The 23898-nt window shown below is 40.5% G+C and overlaps 1 protein-coding gene across 23 annotated transcripts in view; it reads left to right on the top strand.

The window, feature by feature from the left end:
• CLASP2 (cytoplasmic linker associated protein 2) overlaps positions 1-23898 on the top strand; it is a 138018-nt gene that overhangs the window by 68901 nt on the left and 45219 nt on the right. For 17 of the 23 annotated variants that reach the window (XM_054177099.1, XM_054177100.1, XM_054177103.1 and 14 more), the window contains 11 exons: positions 3903-3982; positions 5786-5878; positions 6701-6846; positions 8219-8354; positions 11530-11600; positions 13492-13551; positions 14758-14835; positions 15432-15599; positions 17337-17392; positions 18506-18676; positions 21840-21863. In XM_054177099.1, the coding sequence (XP_054033074.1) occupies positions 3903-3982; positions 5786-5878; positions 6701-6846; positions 8219-8354; positions 11530-11600; positions 13492-13551; positions 14758-14835; positions 15432-15599; positions 17337-17392; positions 18506-18676; positions 21840-21863 (1083 nt within the window). The remainder of the gene's footprint in view (positions 1-3902; positions 3983-5785; positions 5879-6700; positions 6847-8218; positions 8355-11529; positions 11601-13491; positions 13552-14757; positions 14836-15431; positions 15600-17336; positions 17393-18505; positions 18677-21839; positions 21864-23898) is intronic. The other 6 variants (XM_054177102.1, XM_054177104.1, XM_054177119.1 and 3 more) reach the window with 1 other exon arrangement.

Genomic DNA, 23898 nt, shown 5'->3' on the forward strand with positions numbered 1-23898 from the left:
CTGTCTGTGAGTCTAATCGGGGTGTTTAAAAGTTAAGAACAAGTTAATTATGAATGAAAACTAACAAATAAGGTAGAGAACACACCACATAAGACATTTCTCCATCTTCTCCATCTGTCTTCTGGATCTCAGCTGGGGGAGGCCCACTTGGATTCAAAGGAGGGGAAACAGATTGGAGTAATGTAAGAAAAAGCTGGTTGGTGAGGCCCTGGATTTCAGTTATCTGCTGGGCACTTAAAGGATCATGTGTTCTGTGGGTGAAGTTGAGAAGGCATTGACACTAGGGAGAGATACTTACCTCTAAGAAATGTATAATCACATCTTGGTCTGAGAAGGTAAGCAACAAGAGCAGCAAAAGAGCTTAGAGGGATATGCATGCTCTGTCATTTCTGAGTCTGAAGGCAGCACTGTCTGAAGTGGAGCAGAGCTTTACAGATCCCCAGCTTTTGTGGAGGGCAGTCAAGCCTTACAAAGGATTCTTTGAAGGTATCTACATGCTTGTGACTACTACCTATCTTGTTAGCACAGTAGGAGATTTTCTTCTGAACTGGGCAACACTGGGTTGAGTTCTGCCATTTTTTGCTTGGTCTCTGCAGAAATAGTGACTGAGTGAATTATTAAACATACCTACCAAGAGATCAGGAAAAGGTGGGAAGGGTTCAGGTTTTCCTTCTCTTGCATGCTAGACTTGGACTTGTGGGCAGTGTAAAGAGAAGACAGTTACTTTTTGTATGAAGGTGTGGTATTGCAAGAGAGGAGGAGAGAGATTAGCGACCTGTTAGTAAATGTGCTTTTAGAGATAAGGATTTTTTTTTTGAAGTGTCACCTGCCAAAAAACACATAACCTTTTCTATTACCAGGCAAAGAGGCAATCAAACAATTTTCAGGGAATACTAATTAAAAGTGGTCTGTGGAAGTGGACTTGTTAAGACCAGGACAGTGGGAAATGATAAGTCCCTAGGCTATGTCAAATGTTTTTTAAACAGTAGTAACAACTCTCTTCTTTCTCTTAGCAAAGGCTACTTCATCCTCTTCTAATCACAACATTGTACAAGAGTGTACTAAAAATACTTGAAATGTTTTCTATGTTTTTGTATTTATGGCCTCTGTATGTCCATTTCTGATACTTGATTTCTGTAAATTTATTCTCTTGGCAGAAAATAAGTAATGGATGGGAATGCAAAGTACTTCACCTCAAGATCTGTATAAACTCTTAATTGTAGGGGTGTTTTTTTCCTGTTTCCTGTGACAGAAGTGTAGTCTTTTATCATGCTGCAAAGAATTGTGTAGTGTGAGCTTCATAGAGGTTTACTGTGGTGTGACTAACACAGTGGTTTAGGTTTGAGGAAAACAGTTTTGACAAGAACAGAAACCCTCTAAGAACTGTTAAAAAAATAAGTTCTTTGCCTGTATGGAAACGGTTTTAACCTTGATAAAGTAGGTTTACTGTTAACCTTTTGGCCATGTAAGCTTTCTGTTCCATTTACTTTTCCTAAGTATTATTTTGGTATTATGAGACTTTCTTAAATGTTGGAGTATTTGGGGAATGAGAAATGAGATTATAAATGGAGCATCCAGGCAGCAGTTTGTACCGCCTAGCTTAGTGTGGCACCCCTGTGCCAAATAATTTCATTTAAAGGGTCCACAAAAAATCTGCTCTGAGCAGGATATCCTCCCTGTGAGGAGCTGTACTAGTTTGTATGGCACTTCTGCAGTTGTGACAGATGGTGTTGGAGATACACATGCAGAACTGTGTTGCATACAGCATCACTTTACGGGATACTTGAACTAAGGCTGTCAAAATCTGTTAGATGTTCCTGTGCCATGCTGCAGGCACCACATCCAAATTTTGCTGGATATCACTTCAGTGTTTTTTTTACACTAAGTAACCACAAAGGCATGAGAGGTGATGAGATATAATAAACTTAATGTCCAATTTATAGTAGTAGCAGACTCTTCTATTTCCTAACTGCATGAGTATACAAGCACAGCAGATGTAATTCTCTGCTCCATAAGCAACTATAAACCATGGAACGGTTTTTAAGAGTGCAGTCACCGAGAGCCAGATTGCCCAGGAAGTCTCAGGTTTTTGTTTCAGTTGACCACTCCATCTTAGCTGCTTCTTTCCTTACGGTTTTCACTTGTTCTGTAGTTGGTAAAATACATGTCTTCTCTGCCTGATGCTTCCATTTCAGCTGTGTTCTACAGGTTAGGGAGGACATTCTTCTCTCTTGTCTGACTCTTGAAAGAGCTGAGACAAGACCCTTGTTCCCATGTGTTTGCTGTTAAGATATTTTTGGGTTTGTGTGTTGGTTGTTTTTTGTTTTTAATCCTTTCAAGAAGGAAGTATTCTGCTGGACTGATTACTTACATGCAGTTAACCTGTCATGTCATATGATCTGCATGATTTGATTATTCAAGATACTTGAGGATTCTGCCAAGCTTCACCACCTGCTTGGGGTTTTAGGCTTGTAGTGCAGTCTGAACCTGGTGACTTGTTCTTCTGTTTGATAGCAAACTTGAGTTCATTCCTCTACACAAAGGGACTGTCATTCTAGCACTCTTACCTGTGAGAAACTGAAAGCAAGGCACTGGTTTTAAATGGCTTTCTTTTTTAGAGTTCCCTCAAGTTTCTGCCCAAGATCTTAATGGATTTTGGGACCTGTGTGCCAGTGTGAAAGCAACAGGTTACCTGTTATTATTCTTCCCCAATCCCTTTGCTTGGAATTGGGGGCATCTTTGCCTGCTATGCAAGAATAGGTTCATTGTTTACCTTGCACAAAAGTAACTGTCCTCCCGCTTACATGACTGTCATGGAAGCTCTTGGTGAGAAAATATTCTTGCTATGATAGTTCTTTAGTAATGTGTCTGGAAGGTTCTTGGGAACTTCCTTCAGGGAACACAATCCTGGAGGCCCCCTGTGGAACAGTTGTGGAGGTGAGCACTCTGAGAGGAAGGCTGTCAGTCAGTGAAGTTTGGATTTTGCTCTAATGCAAATTTCCTTCACTGTTCTTATTTTATTTGTTCAAGTTCTTGGAGCTTTGGGACGGAGAAATCCACCTCACTTCATAGCTCCTCTTGAGATTACTGGGAAGCACAAGGTAAATGAATCACTTAGGGCTACCATGCAACATAAAAAAAATAAATAAAAAGACCCCCAGACGTCTGGGGCTGATTGCTTGTGGTACATGTGTTAAGGTGAGCATTTATCCTGAGGAATTGCGTTCCCAGGATGCAGGTCTGATAATTCTACGCATACAACTACTAGAGGATTGTTAGCTAAACATGTTTCTGGTTCCAACACAGATATAGTGAAACAAAGCCATTAACTTTGTCAAATTGGAAACTGCTGAGAATTTTTCACTTTTGAAAACAAATTAAAAGAAAAGTTCATCTTTGCTTTTATTCATGGTGAAGTCCAGGTTCAGAGGCTTGCAGTCTTCCATGTGGTGGATATTCAGGACTTTTGCAAGTTACATTTGGTGTTTGAAAGTAGGTATTGTGAGAGACGCTTATGCCAGTTTGAAAACCCTGACATGGATTCCACCCATTTAACATGAAGGGGGGTTGTACTGAGGCGGAGGTTGGTCTCTTCTCCCAGGCAACCAGTACCAGAACAAGAGGACACAGTCTCAGGCTGCATCAGGGGAGGTTTAGGCTGGAGGTTAGGAGGAAGTTTTACACAGAGAGAGTGATTGCCCACTGGAATGGGCTGCCTGAGGAGGTGGTGGGGTCGCCGTCGCTGGGGGTGTTCAGGGCGAGGCTTGACAGGATGCTTGGTTGTATGGTTTAGTTGATTAGGTGGTGTCGGATGATAGGTTGGACATGATGATCTCGAAGGTCTCTTCCAACCTGGTTAATTCTATTCTATTCTATTCTAACAGTAATTTGCATTTCTGTAGGTTCCTCAAAAGAAGGAGGAGCTGGAGCTGTGGATGAGGATGATTTTATTAAGGCATTTACAGATGTTCCTACTGTACAGGTAAGATGCTGTGTGTACTCAGGCTTGTTTTAAGAAAGATGCCATTTGCAATAGTATGTGTTAGCCTGCTTTTAAAACTTAGGTAACTTTACAGTCTTCTAAGCAAGTGTCTTTGCTTCTTCTCCTCTCTGAATTTATAGTCTCTATGGAAAGCTCTTTACTTTTTCCAGGTTACCAAACCCCCCACCTTTTCTTTGCTGTCCTACTAGTTACCATCACACAGTATTTCAGCTAAAATCCATTATTGCTTTCCTTAATCTTTTCCAGGGATCTACTGAAAATAATTGTGTATTTTAATACAAAAAAGATTTCCAAATGTAGCACTGCAGTTTCAAGGGATAATTGAATAATAATAATGCAGGCAAATAATTTAAAAAGTAGGCATTGTATTTTCAAATGTACCTGAATTGTAATGATACATTTCTGGCATACATGGCATCATCCCCAGCAAAACATCAACAAAAATAAACTCTAGTGCCTTATTTGAATACTAGTGTTGGATTCCGAGTTCTTAGTTGAAAGATGAGTTTTTAATTTCCATTCTTTAGCTGGGGAATGGCACCTGTTTAGTACTTCCACACAGCTGAGTCTTGAATATGCTTGTGTCTTCCTAGATCTAATCTGACTAAGCTTTTCTTGAATGAGGAGCTGAAGTGTGGAAGGCAACTCAAAATGCAGTAAGACGTAGCTCCAAACACAACAGAAGGGTTTTGTGTGGCTCCTTTTCCTGATACATAGTTTGATTCTATTGTTGTTTCATGGGATGGCAGTTTAATTACTCATTAGATCTCCTTCTGTAGGCACAAGTACCATTTGCTTTTATGAAGGAGCATTCTGCCTCCATGGGACCTGCCACGTCAAGGGAATCTGCCTTACCCTGCAAGAGCTTTGTTTCAGTGCCTCTCTGAACTGTTAAGAATTCTTCAGAGGGCAAAACCACAGAGCCCTTGCTTATCCCCATCATGTTGAACAGAGCCATCTTCCACAGCACAGAAAATGTGTTTCTTGTAGTTCAGTGCCTCAATTTTTGCAGTTTTCTACTCAGGTTGCAGGAAAGGTGAGGTGAGTGTATGTTCCTTGACCGGCGCGTGCTGCATGACCTAGTAAAGTGGGTCATTCCTTAACTTCAGAGGGTGGAGGTCAAAGACACACTCATCCTCATTAATCTCATATCTCACCTGTCTTGAGAGGAAGAGGTAGGGAGAGAAATGTGTAACTCATCCCAAATAACCAATTTGTTTTATCAATGGGAATGTAAGAAAAACCTGCTGACCATGCAAGAAAGAAAAGGTGGGGGGGGAAGGTTATTTAGTGTTCTTGGGAATAATAACTTCCTGCTGTCTAACTTCATCCTTCTGGTTGTGAACAATTTGTGATCTTTAAAAAAAACTAAATCCCACATTCTGAGACCACATTAATTGCTATGTGAGAGAAGCTTCTGTACTAGACCCGGCGAAGAACAAATGTTTGTGATCTGTGATTGTGAGTATGAAAACAAAATCGAATTGTGGTAACAGATTATTGTGAATGAACCTGGTTTTTTAAATGGAGTTAAGAAAAGTCTGAGTATGATGACCTCATCAGTGTTGATTCTTCAGATTTTTTTATTTTATTGAATATTCACTACTCTGATACCCTCAAAGACTTACTTAAAATGCCCTTTTATACCTCTTGGTTACCTGGAATATTTGGGGCTAGATTTTCAGAATTACAATTGGATTCTCCGTCTTTTTAAGCTGCTTTCCGTCATCAGGTTACCTGGGTTATTAACAACATACATTTTGGGGTTTTTTAATCCTTCAGATCTATTCTAGTCGAGAACTTGAAGAAACATTGAACAAAATCAGGGAAATTCTCTCAGATGACAAACATGATTGGGATCAGCGGACTAATGCGGTAAACTTTTTATTTGGGTTTGGGGGTTCTGTTGCATAAAGCACAGGCAGTGAGACACTGTAAAATGTTTTCTTCTTAATGTAAATACGCTCTAGATAATTGAACAAATGTTCAGTTTAAGTTTTAAACCTTGAATTTCTAGATTAAAAAGAAATTTGACTATTTAAAAAAGGCTGAAATAATTTCTGCTAATATTTATGTGAAAGCATTCCCAAAAGCCATCGTACATGTTTCAATTGGCCTTTATGCAAAGCTATACATTCTGCATGTAAACTGCTAGAATTAGTCCCTCTTGCAGGTGGCACTTCTTCAGTGTGAGGGTGATGAGACCATGGAACAGGTTGCCCAGAGAGCTTGTGGATGCCACCTTCCTGGAGGTGTTTAAGGCCAGGTTGGACAGGGCCGTGAGCAACCTGGTCTAGTGGAAGGTGTCCCTGCCCACGGCAGTGGAGTTGGAACTGGATGCTCTTTTAAGGTCCCTTCCAACCTAAGCCATTATGTGATGATGGGTTCTACTTAGAAGCTTAAAATGTTTGTGTGAATCTAGCATTTATATTTTTTTTGTCACATTTGAGTTGTCTTAGCGTTTGAAGACAAGTAAGTGAACAGAGTTATGTCTTTTCAAATTAAAAATTCTCAGATCCCAGTCTACAATGTAAGTCATAGAATTTCTTCACAACTTTTTAAATTGCTGCCATGCATCTCAAAATGCTATTTGGCTTTAAAGACATGATTATGTATGTTTCTGTAGCAAGGTAGTTACTTTTTTCTTTGGGAGTGCATATCTGTAGTGCCCTAAACTCGGTGCCTTTAATTCTTTAGCTGAAGAAAGTCCGGTCACTGCTTGTTGCTGGAGCTGCACAGTATGATGGCTTTTTCCAGCACTTGCGGTTGCTGGATGGTGCTTTCAAGCTGTCAGCCAAGGATCTCCGGTCCCAGGTGGTCAGAGAAGCCTGCATTACTGTAGCGTGAGTATGCTTGTGCCTTCGTGTGCATCACCAGGCTTGAGCAGGAGCCTAAAGATGCTTTATCAGTGTTGCAGGGAAGATTGTCTTGGACTGCTGTATGCTATGACTGATAAGAGTCAAATCAGCCTTAAACATGAAGAAACATTCAAAGTAACTGATAACTGTAACACCTTGTATGTGCAAAACAAGTGTAACTCACAAGTTACACTGAGTACTTAGCACAAATGAATGCAAACTGCATCTTAAATATTACTCTACTGTTGGAGCACTTCGGCTTGGGTGGTTGGCACAGGACGTCATTGCAACTATCTGCAATGATAAAGTGAGCTGCCTTCTGGTGGTTTGAACATTGTTTTGGTAAGGTAGCATCTTTCATGTCAACTTGCAAAGCTGTGGCTAAACAGAAGTAGGATCTTCACCCTTCTCAATTTGGAGACACTAATTAAATTCAGGGGCAGGGGGAAAAGCCTTACTTTTACACAAGAGCAGCCTTTCCCACATGTTTTTTTTTTTCCTCTGCTGAGACATTAATGTAACCACTGATTTTCCCTGGCCATCTGGAACAGATATGCCCCAGAGTTCACCCTTGCTATTCTGATCCCCTGATTGAACAGGACAGGGAGACCTATTGCAGTGTGTAACTGTCTAAGGACAGTTGGAAAAGTGAAGCTTTTGGGAAATAGTGCTGACCTTTCCTAACGTGAAGTCAGGTGTGGTGTAAAAGTACTGTGTAAAATGTCCTCATTCGGGCCCAAGAGCTGGGAATTTTTCTTGATCCCTAAAACTTAGATGTATTTCATGTGTCATTTGCTGCTGCCTGCCAGTTCTTTTTGTACAGTGTCTCTGCATGGAGGAAGTGTTTGTTCCCACCGCTAAACAGTTCAATTGCTTTGTGTTTTACGTGTTTGTGTGTTTGTTAAAATGGAAACCATAACCTTCAATAAGCAGGGGAGCTGGATTTCACACTTGGCTAATACATGATAAATTCAGTAGTTTTGCCTGCATTCAAATGGAAAAAAACCCAAACAAAATCCTTCAAAGCTTCAAATTTCCGTGAGATTTTTAGGTTTATATACTCTGAAAGTGTGGCAAAAAGTAGAAATATAACAGTACTTTATGTGTACATGAGGATCTTAGCCTTTGCATTGTGGTGTTTGTTCTTCATTATGAGATAAAGTTACTAGTGTTCAGCTTACTAATGTGTCTGCTAAGTAAGAAAAACGTGTCCCACATCCCACCTTTCTAATGAGACAAGGGCTTGGAAATCATCAAATTGAAAGCAAAGTCTTTAAAATGTCCAGTGAACTTTGTTATTTGAAGACTCGAGATACTAAATCTTTGTTAACCAGTTTTATTTCTTTTTCCTAAATAGCCATCTTTCAACTGTTCTGGGAAACAAGTTTGATCATGGCGCTGAAGCTATCGTGCCTACTCTTTTTAATCTGGTTCCCAACAGCGCCAAAGTGATGGCAACTTCTGGGTGTGCAGCCATTAGATTCATTATTCGGGTAGGTGTTCCTCTCTCACTTCACTTGCTGGGAGTGTTCAGGTAGTCCCTCTTAGCAGAGATACTTAAAATTCTGAGATGCAGGATTATAAATCATTCTTTAATGGGGAAGGTGTTTTTCTCAAAAATGGACCAATGTTACTTATTATTAAATCAAATTTGCAGCATTACTGCTGTAAAGATGGTGAGACACTGGAACAGGTTGCCTAGGGAGGTGGTAGAAGCCTCATCCCTGGAAGTTTTTAAGGCCAGGCTGGATGGGGCTCTGAGCAGCCTGATCTAGTGGAAAGCATCCATGCCCATGGCAGGGGCTTGGAACTGGATGATCCTCGAAGTCCCTTCCAACTCTTGACAGTTCTATGATTCTATAAATAGGTGTGAAAAGCAAGTGTATTTTCATAGTTGTTTTGGTAATGTAGTAGTGGTAGAAGAACAAGTTTATTTAACTGCCTTTTTGGAAAGGACAGTCAAACTAGTGGGTCAAGGACCTGCTGACTCAGACTTTCAGGTGCTTTAAATTGCTCGCAAACTGGAGATGTATGGCATCAGGTTTCACCTTGCCTCTGACCAAAATTAGCCTGGCTGTTTCACACACAGCCATGATGGTGTTCAGGCAAGGCAGGAAGGAGGGGTTGGAGATGTCTGTCCTTCATTTGCAACTCCTGGGAATCAGTCTTTCATTTTCACTTCAGGTGTCTCTGATGATTTCAGAATTTAGTGACTCTTAATGTTCAAGAGAGTGTCATTGAAGCTACCAAAATACTGTTTCATGCAGTTTGTCCTTGGTGCAGAGAGCTGTGGTGCTCTTAATGCTAGACATTTAACTGCTTGTCACTATGATCTCATCTGTGGTTTTAATTTTGTGCATTGTTGGAAACCTGAGTGGTTTAATGTCTTGCACCTTTTTTTGCCATTCTCAGCATGTTTTGGTATCATAGCCACGCCTCTGAGAACATGCTCTGACTTCTGCATTACCTTTACATCAGCACTTGGTCTAAGATCTGTCATTATTTTTTTCCCCAAACTTAGAGTGTACTGTGAGATGGATAATGGCACACTGCACCTTACACAGGATGATGACAGTTGTAAGAGGATGTGACTGTTTTAGGCTGTGCCTTTAAGAAAGGGACAGTGCTGGAACATAATTTGCAGTAGTTTTAGATGAGCTCAGGCATGTAAGAAGCTAACCCTGCCTTTTTGTTCACAGGAGACAAAACCCAGAAAAGGTAGCATGAGATAAAAATTCAGCAATGACATTATTAAATTTGCTTTATGTGTTCAGTTCAGAGACAAGCCTACATACTGGCTACAGCTATCCTGACTTTGTTTAAACTTCTCTTGATCTCAGTTTGCAGGTATAGAAGTGAGAAAATGCTGTCCATAGTGTTCAAAGACACAATTGGTGGTGGCTTATACGAGGTGGTCTGCTGAAAAAAACCCAACAGGTTACAGTGGAAAAAGAAATACCAGAGTCAAAGTGCAGAATTCCTTTGGACTTCTGTCCTTCAGACTAAATGAGTTTGCTAGGGATTGTGCAATTGGTTGACTATTTAGAGCCTAAGCCATCACAGCTTTTGAAGTCAGCATTTTATCCAAAAACTCCTGCCAGCATCCGCCAACAGACAGTTCAAATCATGGTACTTGAGTATCTAATGGCTGTGAGAGTGAGCTTGTGTGAAGAGGGAAGCTGTAATACACCAATGATCTTGAAGAGCTCCAGCTCATCTTCATGCCTTTATTGTATTTCAGAGCTCTTCTCTGGTTAGTTTTTATGCTGCAGGCTGATTTCTTGCTCTTGACTGCTAGTAAATCAAGAAACAAGTTTGGGTTTTAAAGATAAAAAAAAAGAGAAGGGGGTGTGTGTAATTGTGGGATGGCATTGTGGCAGAAAATCTTTTCCAGAGGGAGGTGGAATTCAGGTTTGGTGACTGACCTGTACCTATCATTACAGCTTCAAAGGGGTGCCAGATGAAATGTGCAGTCTTAGAGCTGAATGAAAGCAAGCCTGAGGCTTTGATTCCTTTGCAAAACACTTTCTAGAAATTACTCTGTCAGTAGCTCCAAAGACTTGGAATATACAGGTTTCTCCATCTGTAAAATTGCTTTATTCTTTCCCCTGATGTTGCTTATTGTTCCCTTTCTGGCAGTCATGTGCCACTTTTCAAATTGAAAACTATACAAAGCACAAACAACCCCCCTAAAATCCTGTTCAAAAAGCGTAGCAGTACAAACAAATGCAACTGTGAAGCTCTTCCAGATTTTCAGATTAATTCCCTCCAAATTCAGAAGTTGGCCTTACTCTCAGAGCTGATAATTATCTCCCTGCTTTTTTGGTGATTTGTGTTGTCATATCCTGCCACAATAACCTATGGAGAAAGTCTGAGTCATGCTAAAAATTGTTCAGTACTGTACTTCATAAGCAGGCTTTTGTTATAGGCTGCAGCTTCACACTGTATTGAGGACTAGTTGAGAAGGAATAAAGACATAGAGTGAAAGTGGGTTTTTCAAACCATGTTACCCATACTTGGAATTAAAATGTTAATACTTTGTGACTACGCTAAAGTAAGTCTCCTTTAATTCTGAACTGAAGTATTGCATTTGGATTTCCTGTAGTTTGTCTTGCCCACTTTCAGTGGTAGTTCAAGAGTTTTCTTTTCCCATGAGGATGTTAGGTGTTTCCATGTTGTGTGTTATGCTTTTATTGTGTTATTGATGTGGTTTGTATTAAAGGGAATTTGCCCTTTGTAGCACTGATCATGTTGACTGATCTCTAAAGGAATGCCCATAGCTGATTTTTAAGACTGCGTGTCTATCGCATTTTTCTTCTGGCAAAACTAACATAACATCAGCTTACAATTCCTTTGAGGAGATAGTTATATTTAAGCCTTCCTAGATGACTCCTGACAGCTAAATATGACACACCATGATGTGAGTATTGATGGCATGGCAAGTGCTTTTTGCTTGACATTTTGGAGAAAAATAGGTTTAATGAATGGATGTGCTAGCAGCAGTCTTAGTAATATCGCACATTTTGGTTCAGCAAGCATTTTAAATGATTGCAGTTTTTATTTAGTTGCTAATTCTGTTTGACTTAAATTAGCACAGTACAAATTCAAGAATTCTGTTGTCATTAACAGCTTTGTCTTTTTCCTTTTTCTTTGTTTTTTTCTCTCCAGCATACCCATGTACCACGACTCATACCTTTAATAACAAGCAACTGTACCTCAAAATCAGTTGCAGTTCGAAGGTGAGTACATTATGAAGAGCTAATTATTAAAGGTGTTGCTCTTTAAAATTTGGTGATCATGTGTTGAAACTAAACAGATTTGAAGTTTGTGGCTGTGAACTGTTATCCAATAAACCACAAAAAAGTGAATCAGTGAATTTCAGCTGATACTGAGGATTGGTGCTTCCTACCGGGTACTTTGAATGGTGGTACTTTCCATTGGGGGATGCCCATGGATCCTTCTGCCTATTTATTCTAATGTAAAATACTTCTCACACGTGTTGAAAAAAATACCTGCAGATTTAAAACCAGAAGGGAGGGGGGGGAAAAACCCAAAACTGTAGCTGAAGCAGTGTTGCTCAGTTTAATGGGAGCAAACACAACTGGTGTTGACAGCACACAGGAGGTATATGTCTTTGTGAAGGACCAGCCTGAGCCTGTTAGTTACTGTGAGGGCCAGACCTGACAGGCCTGGTGAGGTTAGCTCTTGTCTGCCGCATACAGTGTGTGCCAACATCTTGCTCTCTTGATGCCAGGAGGACTTAGTAACCTCTGTGCAATGCAGTCTGAATGCATGGAATTACGTTGTCTGACGCTGTGCCCATAATAATAAACCTACCATGGTGGGACCTGTGAGGTTGAGGCAGTGACTGCTGCCTTAGATAGGCTGTGCTATATCAATGTGTTGTCATGTTTAACAACTTCATCTTGCTGTTTGTCTAAGAACATGACATTTGAACACTTGGACTGGCTTTTGACAAGATGAATTGGTTTCTGATTAATGGTGTAATTGTCTGCACAGAATCTCATAGAAGCAGGTAATGCTGTTTCTGGACTCACACTAGCCCTGAGAGTGTTATAGCTGTGTGTATACAAGGAATAGCTTGGGTATGTGAGCTACTTGCTCTGAGTTTAAGCTCTCTTTGCATCCGGAACAAGTAGTATCTCAACCCAGGTTGTACTCACCTGTTCTAACATCCAGTCTGACTGCAGAACAATTTACAGGGCTTCAGTGTTTCCACTTAACCACAGCTTTGCTTGGGAACATCAGGCCGTAGGTAACTTTGGTACTTGCAGTTTGGATCCAGTTTCTTGCCATGCCACGCAGGTGTCCAAAGGATTTGGGGAGAATCTGTCTGAACAGCACAGATAAAAGATGCACCAAACCCCAAAAAATTTACAGTTGTAGGCAACAGAGTGCACTTTTTTTTTTTTAAGACTTGTTATCTACACCTTTCTAATCCATGTTGCTTTGATTTGTTCACTGGGCTATAGCTTCAGACATACATTGAAGTACACCCTTTCCTAGTGGCTGTGTGCTAAATTGTCAAGAATTCTGGATTACTGAATACAGTTACATAACTTGGTTTGAGCAGCGCCAGCAAATCATTAGGAGTGCTTTCTATATGCAGAGACCGGTACTAATGGTCTCTAATAGTATGCTGCATACTCAGTAATGATAGATGAAGGGGTGGGAATAATGTTTGGGACACTGTGCAGAAATAGACCACCATAGAAATGTCATGTTGTGACTCAGCAGATGAATTTTTTCATATATATATATATTAAAATTCTATGCTTTATACAATTTTTAAGTTTTCCCGATTTCTGGCTGTTACTTAGGGCAGGTAAAACTCATATAGCTTATATGTAACAGCATGGCCTGAGCAGGAGATAATTATTTGAACCACAGTGATGTTTTTTTCAAGTTTAGGATTGGTTATGTCTTTATGGTTGCTTTCTCTGCAGAATATTTTAACTTTGAAATAGCGTGACCAATGTCCTTACTTGACAGGTAAAACATGCTTTTATGTATTCATTTCCTTCAGGGGTAAGAATAAGGTTACTGTTTATACAGCAAACACATTAGAGAAATTAGTATTAATTGTAAGTCTTTGTTCTGTCTTTTTAGGCGTTCCTTTGAATTTTTAGACCTGTTGTTACAAGAGTGGCAGACACATTCGTTGGAAAGGTAGGGGCCACTGTTCTTTTTCCCAGAGAATAAACTTCTAAGGAGTTTTTAGAGAGAAATCTTTTCACTGAATGCTTTTAATTGACTTATGTTGTTCACTCTTGGCCAGCCTTCCTAGCATAGACAACTTTTCTAGCACAGCAGGTCACACGGCTCATTGGAATGCCAGAGAGGAGGAAAGTTGCCTGCTTCAGCCTGTATTTCGTGTTGCCTTCTTTCCTCACTCTCTGTCTCTTTTCCTGTATCACATGAGCAGCGCACACCAGAGTTTCACTTGTATCACGTATCCTGTGCAGCAAAAGATCTGTTCTCTCCTGGAAGGAGAAAATGTGTGTTTGCTGTAAAAGAGGGCAAGTTGGACAGGCTGGAGGACTTTTTCTGGTAATAATTAAGAGCATGATGTACCTTCTCTGGAAAGATTGAAAAATAGTACACACATCAGCTCTGCAGAATGTATAATGTAAGCACAGAATCAGAGCAAAGAGACTGCAGGGCATCCAGAGAAGGCTCTGAAATGTTCATCCAGATCCAGTCACCTGAAGGTACTCCCGAGAAAGGGAATAATGTGACATCACTTGATTTGTCTCTGTGTGTGTATATTAAAAAAACACAACACAAACAAACAAAAAAAGAAACATCAAACCCCCAAACAACACTCTCTCCTCCAGGAAAACAAAACAAACATCACAAACCAAAAGCCAAGCAACCAAATGGGGGGAAAAAACCCAACAAAACAAAACAGAATCCAAAACATGTCTTGAGTTAAAATCTGTTTATTATCATGACAATTTTTAGTTGTTCTAATGGAGGTCTTGCTGTTCTTTGAGCACATGCTGAGGTTCAGACCTCCTAAGCTAAATGATTCTGGAGGTGAATTTTCAGGGACGCAAACTTGCTGTTCTTAAGTATTTTCTTAACATTAATATAGTAGGGGAAATGTTTTTTCCATTTCATGAAAGCAGATGGCTTTAAAAAGATACTTTTAAGTGCAACAGGTGGATATATAAAGTAGATTATAGTTCTTGTAGGCTGCAGGAGTAAGCTTACCTAAACCTTCACAGAAGTGTCATGAGTGTGTTTAAGCATGTGTTTACTTCGTGTCTGAGATGTGTTTGACTTAGAGGAATGTTTAAGGGTAGGAAAGGCCTTACTACTTAAAACGGAACTTGGAGTAGCAAAATGGCATGAAGAATGTCTGTTTTCTAGGCATGCAGCTGTCTTGGTTGAAACAATCAAGAAGGGCATTCATGATGCTGATGCGGAAGCAAGAGTGGAGGCCAGAAAGTGAGTTTTGACTACCTTTTACTCTGACAAAATTGTGTGTTTTACATGGATTGGTAGAAGCCTCTAATGAGAGGTGAGTGGCCAGCCATGGCTGAAGAAGAAGACACAAGTGAGGTCAAAATCTGATGTTGTGATGCTCAGAGTCCTGAACTAAGATCTCATTTCTTTTGGAGAAGACATTCTGCAAGTTGAGGCAGTTAATACCATCAGCCAGCATTTGAGGCTTCTGCTGCAAGAGGAGTCATAAAGGTTTATCCCGCTGCACAGTCATTCTTAGCCACTCCTTAAGTCATTAAACACCACTGAAACACCACTTTGACTACAGAATGGGCTAGAAAATATTTTCTCTCACTTCCCTACAGAGTCAGTAACTGAATGTGACAGTTTCAGAGAATAGATTTCTCTTATTTTGAAAAGATTCATTTGTTGTGGGTGGTTCCTTTTTTGATGTGATGAGCAGCATTGTATACATTCAATGTTTTCAGTGCAAGTTCCTTTGCATCCATCCCTGGTTCATTCTGTAATCTTTACTTCCTGACTCCACACTTTGAAGAAAACATAGAGCTACTACCTGTGGTTATTCTTTTCTTTTGCAGGGCTTATCTGGGTCTTAGAAATCACTTTCCTAGTGAAGCTGAGTCTCTGTACAATTCTCTCGAGCCACCCTATCAAAGAAGCCTCCAGACCTACTTGAAGAATTCTGGCAGTATAGCATCTCTCCCTCAGTCAGACAGGTCATCCTCCAGCTCACAGGAGAGCCTCAAGTAAGAGTCATTTAAACTATTTCTGAGCATGTACACAAAAAGTGTTTTTCCAAAGCCACTCAGGCAGACTTCTGTGGTGTTCAGAAAAGCTGCCCTTCTGTTTTGTCATAGTTAATTTTTTAAAATAAAGTCTTGTATTGTGTTCTGCTCTATGGCAGTACTTCCACAGCCAGCTGAGAAAGGCAGGCAGGCATTACCTGGATTTTAGCAGGCTCCTCTCATCCGTATGTTTGCTTCTTAATAGCCTTTAATATGCTAAAATATCTTCAAAGTTCACATATTAATGTCCAGCAGTCTGGTGCAATGGTATGAGTCTAGGAAAAAGAAATAGTGGTGTTACTCCTTTTCTAGTCTGGAACACCTGAACTTTGTGTTAGCAATGTGTGCCTATTGGTAACCAAAGGATTTGTATTTTTTCATGATGTAATTGACGAAGTTGTCAGCTTGTGGCTTAGACTGCAGCACTCTGTGCTGGGTTAGGAACTGGCTGGAGGGCCAAGCCCAGAGAGTGGTGGTGAATGGTGCCACATCCAGCTGGCAGCCAGGCACCAGTGGCGTCCCCCAGGGATCAGTGCTGGGCCCCATCCTCTTTAATATCTTCATTGATGATATGGATGAGGGGGTTGAGTCAGTCACCAGCAAATTTGCAGATGACACCAAGTTAGGAGCAGATGTTGGTCAGTTAGAGGGTCGAAGGGCTCTGCAGAGGGACCTCAACTGACTGGACAAATGGGCAGAGTCCAACGGGATGGCATTCAACAATCCAAGTGCCAGGGGCTGCACTTTGGCCACAGCAACCCCATGCAGAGCTACAAGCTGGGGTCAGAGTGGCTGGAGAGCTGCCAAACAGAGAGGGACCTGGGGGTGCTGATCGACAACCGCCTAAACATGAGCCAGCAGTGTGCCCAGGTGGCCAAGAAGGCCAATGGCATCCTGGCCTCCATTAGAAATAGTGTGGCCAGCAGAAGCAGGGAGGTCATTGTGCCCCTGTATTCTGCATTGGTTAGGCTGCACCTTGAGTCCTGTGTCCAGTTCTGGGCCCCTCAGTTTAAGAAGGACATTGAGACACTTGAACGTGTCCAGAGAAGGGCAACAAGGCTGGGGAGAGGCCTTGAGCACAAGCCCTATGAGGAGAGGCTGAGGGAGCTGGGATTGTTTAGCCTGGAGAAGAGGAGGCTCAGGGGTGACCTCATTGCCCTCTACAACTACCTGAAAGGTGGTTGTAGACAGGAAGGGGGTTGGTCTCTTCTCCCAGGCAACCAGCACCAGAACAAGGGGACACAGTCTCAAGCTGCGCCAGGGGAAGTTTAGGCTTGAGGTGAGGAGAAAGTTCTTCACCGAGAGAGTCATTCGTCATTGGAATGTGCTGCCCAGGGAGGTGGTGGAGTCGCCATCCTTCGAGGTGTTCAAGAGGAGATTGGACATGGCACTTGGTGCCATGGTCTAGTCATGAGGTTTGTGGTGACAGGTTGGACTCGATGATCCTTGAGGTCTCTTCCAACCTTAGTGATACTGTGATACTGTGATAAAAGATTAAGTGTATCATTCAAATTATTCTGCATTTAATAATAATGTATTTAATTTATCTGAAATTTGCTGAGATGGTTGAAGGGAAGAGAAGAACCAGAGATTTATTTGGGGTTTTTTTCCCCTCTCTCTTATTTTGGCCTTTTGGATCTGGTACACGAGTCTTAATTGGTTTATTGATGTATTTTATTTATTGTTGTTTTTTTCCAGTCGGCCTCTGTCTTCCAAATGGTCTGCAGCCAGCTCATCAAGCCTTGCAGGCAGAGGTAAGGTGGCTGCAGCATAGTGTACACCAATTTTCTTTCGTGTTCTTGGAGTTAAAAGTTTTAAAGGCAGCTTAAAATTTTACTGAAGCATTAACTGTGTTTCCAAGTCACTGCAAACCGCAGGTGGAGCTAAGACAGCCTCCTGCTCACTTCAATTTATGTATTTCAGTTGTGCAAGTATAACATGTAATTTGCTATGTACTGGTGTCAATTAATGGATCATCTGTCTCGGCGTTTTGTCTTGGAACAGTAACTCTCAATGAAACAAAACATTATTTTCTGGTCTAGGCTTACAGCAACTGAAAACGTCCCTTTCATCTATTGCTGTGTAGTTGCTCCTCTTTATAAAAAACCCCAGACCAACAACAACAAAACCACAGCTTTTGTAATTCAAAGACTTTAATTTTCTCATGAGTTTTCAGAATTAAATATTTTAATTTTCTTTTCACATAATGTCTTTATAAGCCTTGTGGTGTGAATCCAGGAGCTGCATTTTACAAGTGGCCAGTGATTGAGAGTCCCTGATTTTTGGATACTGAAACTAGTCAGGTGGAGTCAAGTTTTAAAGACACAGACCAGTGGTTAAAATTGAAGCAAATAGTTAAACATTCAGTAAATAATAGGAGGTGAATATGAGAATACAGCAGTAAAGTAGACCCTAAAGCAATTCTCAAAGTATGTGTTCAGCTTGCCTCTGGCATTATCTTAGCTACTAAATGTGGGAAAATGATACTCATTGCAAGGGATGCTGTGAATTACCGTAGGTTTGTGAAGCATTCAGTAATGTAATAGATCACATCAACGATGAGAATGGTGCTGTTGGTCCTAGGGTGAGAGCTCACAATTTGTACTAGAATGCTAATATTTCATGCAAAATGAAGATAATTGTGAAATAAAGTGTTATTTATCCGAATTTCACAGCAAGACCAGCTCCAGTTTATCTCTTAACCTCAGTAGTATTTTATTTAATACCAATTTGACCTCCACTTTTTTTTACATCCTTTTCTGTGCTTTCTGCAGGTATGATGCAGTAGTAGGGAATGTATATCTTTTGAACAGAGTTACTTGCGTTCTTTCTCAACTGATTCTGTAATTCTGTTGTATTTGTGGCAGTTTCAGGAGTCAGCAAGGGTGTGGCGAGCCCAGGCACTCTGCAGAGGTCTCGCAGTGACATCGATGTGAATGCTGCGGCCGGTGCCAAAGCTCGCCATGCTGCCGGACAGGCAGCTGGAGCTGCGCGCTTCTCAGCAGCTGGCCTGCCCCCGGGCTCCTACGCTTCACTAGGTAAGGGAAACCTCTTCATGGTACTGTCCAACAACTTGATCAGAAAGTTAGGGCAAAATACTTAACATATTGGAACAATCCTTTGGTTTGGTTGTGTTGGAGTGTTGCAGAAAGGCAGGTGTCTGAAGTAACTTACCAGCTTTGCTCTGTTGTTTTTGTGCTGGAAGAATGCTGATGCAAAGAATGTGTCCATATTGTGCTCTTTAGATGCATTAACCTGGAATTAATATCCAGCATTGAAAGGGGCAGTACCTTCACTTAAAAGCAGGTGGTGAACGTAGCTTTTTTGTTCCCAGAACTAATAGGGAAATTAGTGTTAGGACTCTTGGATTTTCTGGTTTTCTCAGCTCTTTAGCTGACTATTTTACAATGCTGAAGTGACATCCTGGCAGTTAAGTGGTGGCATGTTTGTGTAACACGAGTGCTTTATACAGTAATACACAACACTGATTTCAAAGGTTCTCCCCAAGCATGTCGATGGACCTACATGTGTGTTTTTAACTAGTTGAGACTTCGCTGGTGGCAATAGAATACATAGAATAAACCAGGTTGGAAGAGACCTTCAAGATCATACTTGCTCTTAGATATAGAAAGTGCCACAAATTATAGTAGTGCAGAAAAGTGTTCGGTGGTGGTGGTGGTAGAACCTCCAGTAAGTGGAGCACGTTCTTGTTCCTTTTGGGTTATCTATACAGTAGGGATAGCAATGGGGGGGAGTGAGGTTCTGTGTTTACCGAACTTAGGGCTTATTTTTATCTTATGTGCCAGCTGGATCACCAAGGAGGCATGTCCTCAGTATTGCTGAAAATCACAGGAGAGGCAGAGAAAGAATATTGTTCTTGAATTTTTCAAGATTTAGCTCATGTTTGGAGAGATGCTAGGATACACTTAAGTTGTTGTTTTCATAGTTTTTGGTTGTGGTCTTTTTAATATAGACATTTGAGTGCGAAACTATTTTGAATTCGTTGATTCCTTTGTTTTCGGGGCCTACTTGAAGCGGTTTGGACACCGTTGATGGTAGGATGAAGTGTGGAGTGCGAGCAGTGCTGAGTGAAAGGAGGCTTTGCTATGTGAAAGAGTAATTTCGGGTGTGCGCTCCCTCTAGTGCCCAGAGCTGGAAGAACCTGCTGAGTAGTAGCGGGACACCAAAGTTGGGCTGCTCGAATCTGCTTGCTGGAGATCTGCTTGTGATCATCACTTCAGGAGCTAACTCAATACCTACAAGCCTGAAATACGTGGGATGATTATTCTCCAAGACCACTTTAGTGCTTGGTCTGGTTTGGTGTGCAACAGGGCATATTGTGAATCTCAGACAAAGCTGGAGATCAGCTCTTGTGAGAAATGAAAGTGACGCAGAGCATGGTGGTAGAAGGAAATACATCTTGAATGGAAGACAAAGACACCCCTCTCTGTTAATTTATGGTCTTCATGCTGCTGAAGTGAAGGGACTGTTTGGTTTTAAGAGTTTGAAAGAAAATTAGCTCATGATTGGAGCATTGGTTTGTTTTCAGAACATGTTAAACAATGTGTGATGTGTGCCCTGAATTTTATAATCAAAGATTGAGAAGGGCTCAGAGATTCTTCAGGGAAATAAACAGTGGTGACTTTATGCAGGAGAAAAATAGAAATGAAGAAGAGTTTACTCCCTTTTGTAGTTGATAGGTTTGGTGAGTGGGGGTGATGGAAAGGCAGTAAGTCCAGGCCATATTCTTTCGAAGGTTTTAAGGAAGTGGAAAGTTTTGCCTTGCTATAGCAGATGCAGTCACTTGGGGAGAAGAATACAATAGTAGTTGGAAATGGCAAAATAATGTGACACTAGAAATGTATAGTAAAGTCAGATCCTATTGCAGATGGTATAAGGGCAGTCAAGGAGACTAAGGCTTGCTTACGGTTACACAAAAGGTTGGTTGATCTTGACTCACATGACAGTTCTTGGATATCTGTAAGGTAATTTAAATGACACATACCTGTCCACTTCTACTAATGTAGAGAGTGACTGTCATGTGTTAGGCTATGGATTGATCAGTGAGTCCACTTCAAAATACTGTTTGCTCTTAGTTTTCAAAAGGTAAGCAGGAAATGTAATGGAATGTGAACCCAAACAAGTACCAGGTGTCAGAAAATGCTTCTTAACTTCCTGCTCTGCCCCTTTAAGGGGCTTGCTCATATTAAATCCAAATGTGGCAACTGAAATGACAGATTTGTCACGATAATGCTGACTGGAGTACTAAAATGCCTAGAAAATGCTTTTCACAGCACCGGTGTTGCAGTCAGAAAATAAGCAACATTGTCTCCTCTGGAACTTCCATTGGCTCCCCTTTTCACCCTTCCTTACAGTGAAACATCCCCTTTTTGGCTTAAACACCTGCAAATGTAGATCTTAGGGCATCACAAGAAGTTCATGAGCATAGTGATCTGTAGTTGTCTCTCCTTGTCTCTCCCCATTCTGTTGTTTGTAGAACTCTTACCTGCCTGTTTTTCAGGGTGTTTTTAAAAAGATGGCTCTAGAAGCATGAGGACCTTCTCTGGTTACTCTAAATGTTGATTGTTTTTCGTGTCCTTAAGTATTAATGTCCTTTTTGAGGAGACTTGAGCTGTATGACATGATATGTCTCATGATGAATATTTTAATTTTGATTGTTACTCTGAATGTGTGTACACTGGCTTCCAGCTGAACCAGTAAATCTTGAATGCTTTTGGATCAGGACTTTTTTCTATTTGTCATCTGTCTTTATCTTGAGATCTTTTTCCTTCCTGTCCTTTACCCCAGGTGGAGCTTGATGCTCATTAGCAAATTTTACTAATAAATGGCAATATTGTGATTCAGTAATGATATAAATATGTACTGATGCGTCAGTGACTGACACCAAGAATGAAATGGTTTATCAATATTTTGCTGTCAGGATTGGCTCAAATCTGCATAATAGGGAGAGATTCAGCATGTCTCTGCAGGGTACTTGTACCCTCTGCTGTAATTTTGTACCTTGCACTGAGCGAAACCAACCTTACTTAAGGCAGCCTGTACATGCATGAATTAGATAAACATGTCTGCTGTATTTAATATTAATGTGTTTTCCTTAATTAATGTTTTATGACTGTTGTGAACACCTTTATTCTAACACACTAAGTTTTCCATGTTTCTTTGCCTGCTTTTTCAACAAAGAGGATACTTCTGACAAGATGGATGGTAAGAAATTGTTTAGTCTGTCCTCTAATTCTATTACATATTTAATACTATGTCTTTTATGTAAAATTGTTTAATATATTTGTTTATTAACAAAATACTATGCCGTTTTCATTAACCTCTGTGTAATCTTGGTGTCTTCACATATGTGTTGTGTTACTGCTGTTCTTGTCAATGTTTCTGATGATTGGTCTGTAGGAGCAACAGAAACTTCATCAGAAATTGGATGTGACTCCTGGTGGTTTTTTTTAAAAGCTCTATTAATGACAGAGCAATTCCATAATCAATACATGCCTGGGTTTTTTAACTAGTTCTAGTTCCATTGTGTTTCATAGTTCTACCTATAAGGTAAAATATTGACTTCTCGGTAGCAAATTGGAGAGCAGAAGATATTTGACCTCATTACTAAGGATTTTTAAAAAACAACATATATTTAAAATCTTCTTTCAAATGCACTTTATCAAAATCTTGTCTAGTTATATCACTTGAAGAGCCTGTAAGTCCTGCAACACTTTGTATTTCTATTAAAGGAATAGTTTAAGGAGGACCTACTGTGTAAAACAGCCTCCTAAGTATTCTTTCAGTTGTAGTGCTTACTTTTTCTTAATTCAGTATGTTAAACGTGTGGAGGGAATATTTATCCCAACTGCAAAGCAGATGAGAATTGGGTTTCTCATAGCAGTTGTCTGGTTCAGGTGTGTGTTAAGTAATGCTTCCCATATCATAAAATGACAGAGTCCCAGCTTGATACCTGATAATTCTGATGGATTACTGTTCCTGGGGAACAGTTAACCTATCCAGTTATGTTTGCTCCTTACTTGAGCATTGCTGTGACGTGCTTAGTAACAGTACATGCTTTGAAGAATTAGTAGTTTACTGGAAGCAAAGCAGGCAGTGTTTTTCATAGAAATGAAGATCTCTGGATCTCCAAAGCCCAGAATCCTTAGCACAGATCTTTCAGATAGGAAGGACTGAGCCAGTTTTGAGTGTTGCAGATGGTAAGCCAACCTCAAATGAGGGAAGTTGTAAGCATTGTCTGTCTGTCTTATTTCCATATCAGATTTCCTTATGCTGCATAGAATAGAATTTATTTATAACTCTCTGTGCTGAACACTTAATCTTGAGCTTTTTCACTTTGCCACCAGCAGCAAAGGTTCTTAGGGCCATGTGTACAGGCTTTTTCTTTCATTCAGATCAACAGGCACAATGGTGTCCCACACATCTGTTTAGGAAAAGTAGGGGAGATGCTAGCACAACTGCTCAAAATGAGGGGTTCTAAAGGCTACCTGTAGGGAGACAGTGGGACAGTGAATGCAGCTTGGAGCTTTAGCTGTGGTTATATGATACAGTTACTCTGATCTAACCACCACCAGGAGGAACTAATCCTTTTTCCTTTCCAAGTCACTAATGTTGGCCACATGTTTTTACGATTTCTTTCACTGGTAACTTGTAATACTCCATTATCGATCACAGTAAGTCAAACTGATAAACTGGAAGTAAGTAGTGTTCTATTACTTAGCTTTTGGAGCTGACAGTGATCCTTCAGCTATCCAATCTAAATGGGCATTCAATGGCAGAGAAGAAGGAGAAGCAGAACCACCACTTCTAGTTGTAGCTAGCTGTTAGCCTGACTTAGTTGTTGCATAGAACCGGCCCTCCAAGATTGACTTCTGGGAGAATGTTGGATCTGGAGGGGTAGGTTAGGCTTGGTGTGTTGTGTTGTTAGTTGTGGGGTTTTGTGGTTGCTGGTTTTTTTTTTTTTTTTATTTAGTTGGTTGGTGTTGTTTTGGTTTGTGTGGAGGGTTTTGTTGTTGTTGTTTTTAATAAACTGGCAAATCTTACCTGGGAAACTTCTGAGCACTCCTACCTACATATGAGTGTAACTGATTTTTGTGAAGAAGCATTGACATTTGAACTGAATTAATTTTTTAGAGTTTTTAAAAATAGTGCCTTGAAGGCAGTGTAACATAGAAAGCCATAGCTGGATTAATTAATTAGGTTCAGGCTAGCCAAAGGCACTAACAGACATTTTACTCAT

The sequence above is a fragment of the Dryobates pubescens genome, chromosome 38 (assembly GCF_014839835.1).
Source record: "Dryobates pubescens isolate bDryPub1 chromosome 38, bDryPub1.pri, whole genome shotgun sequence".
Classification (NCBI taxonomy): Eukaryota; Metazoa; Chordata; class Aves; order Piciformes; family Picidae; genus Dryobates; species Dryobates pubescens.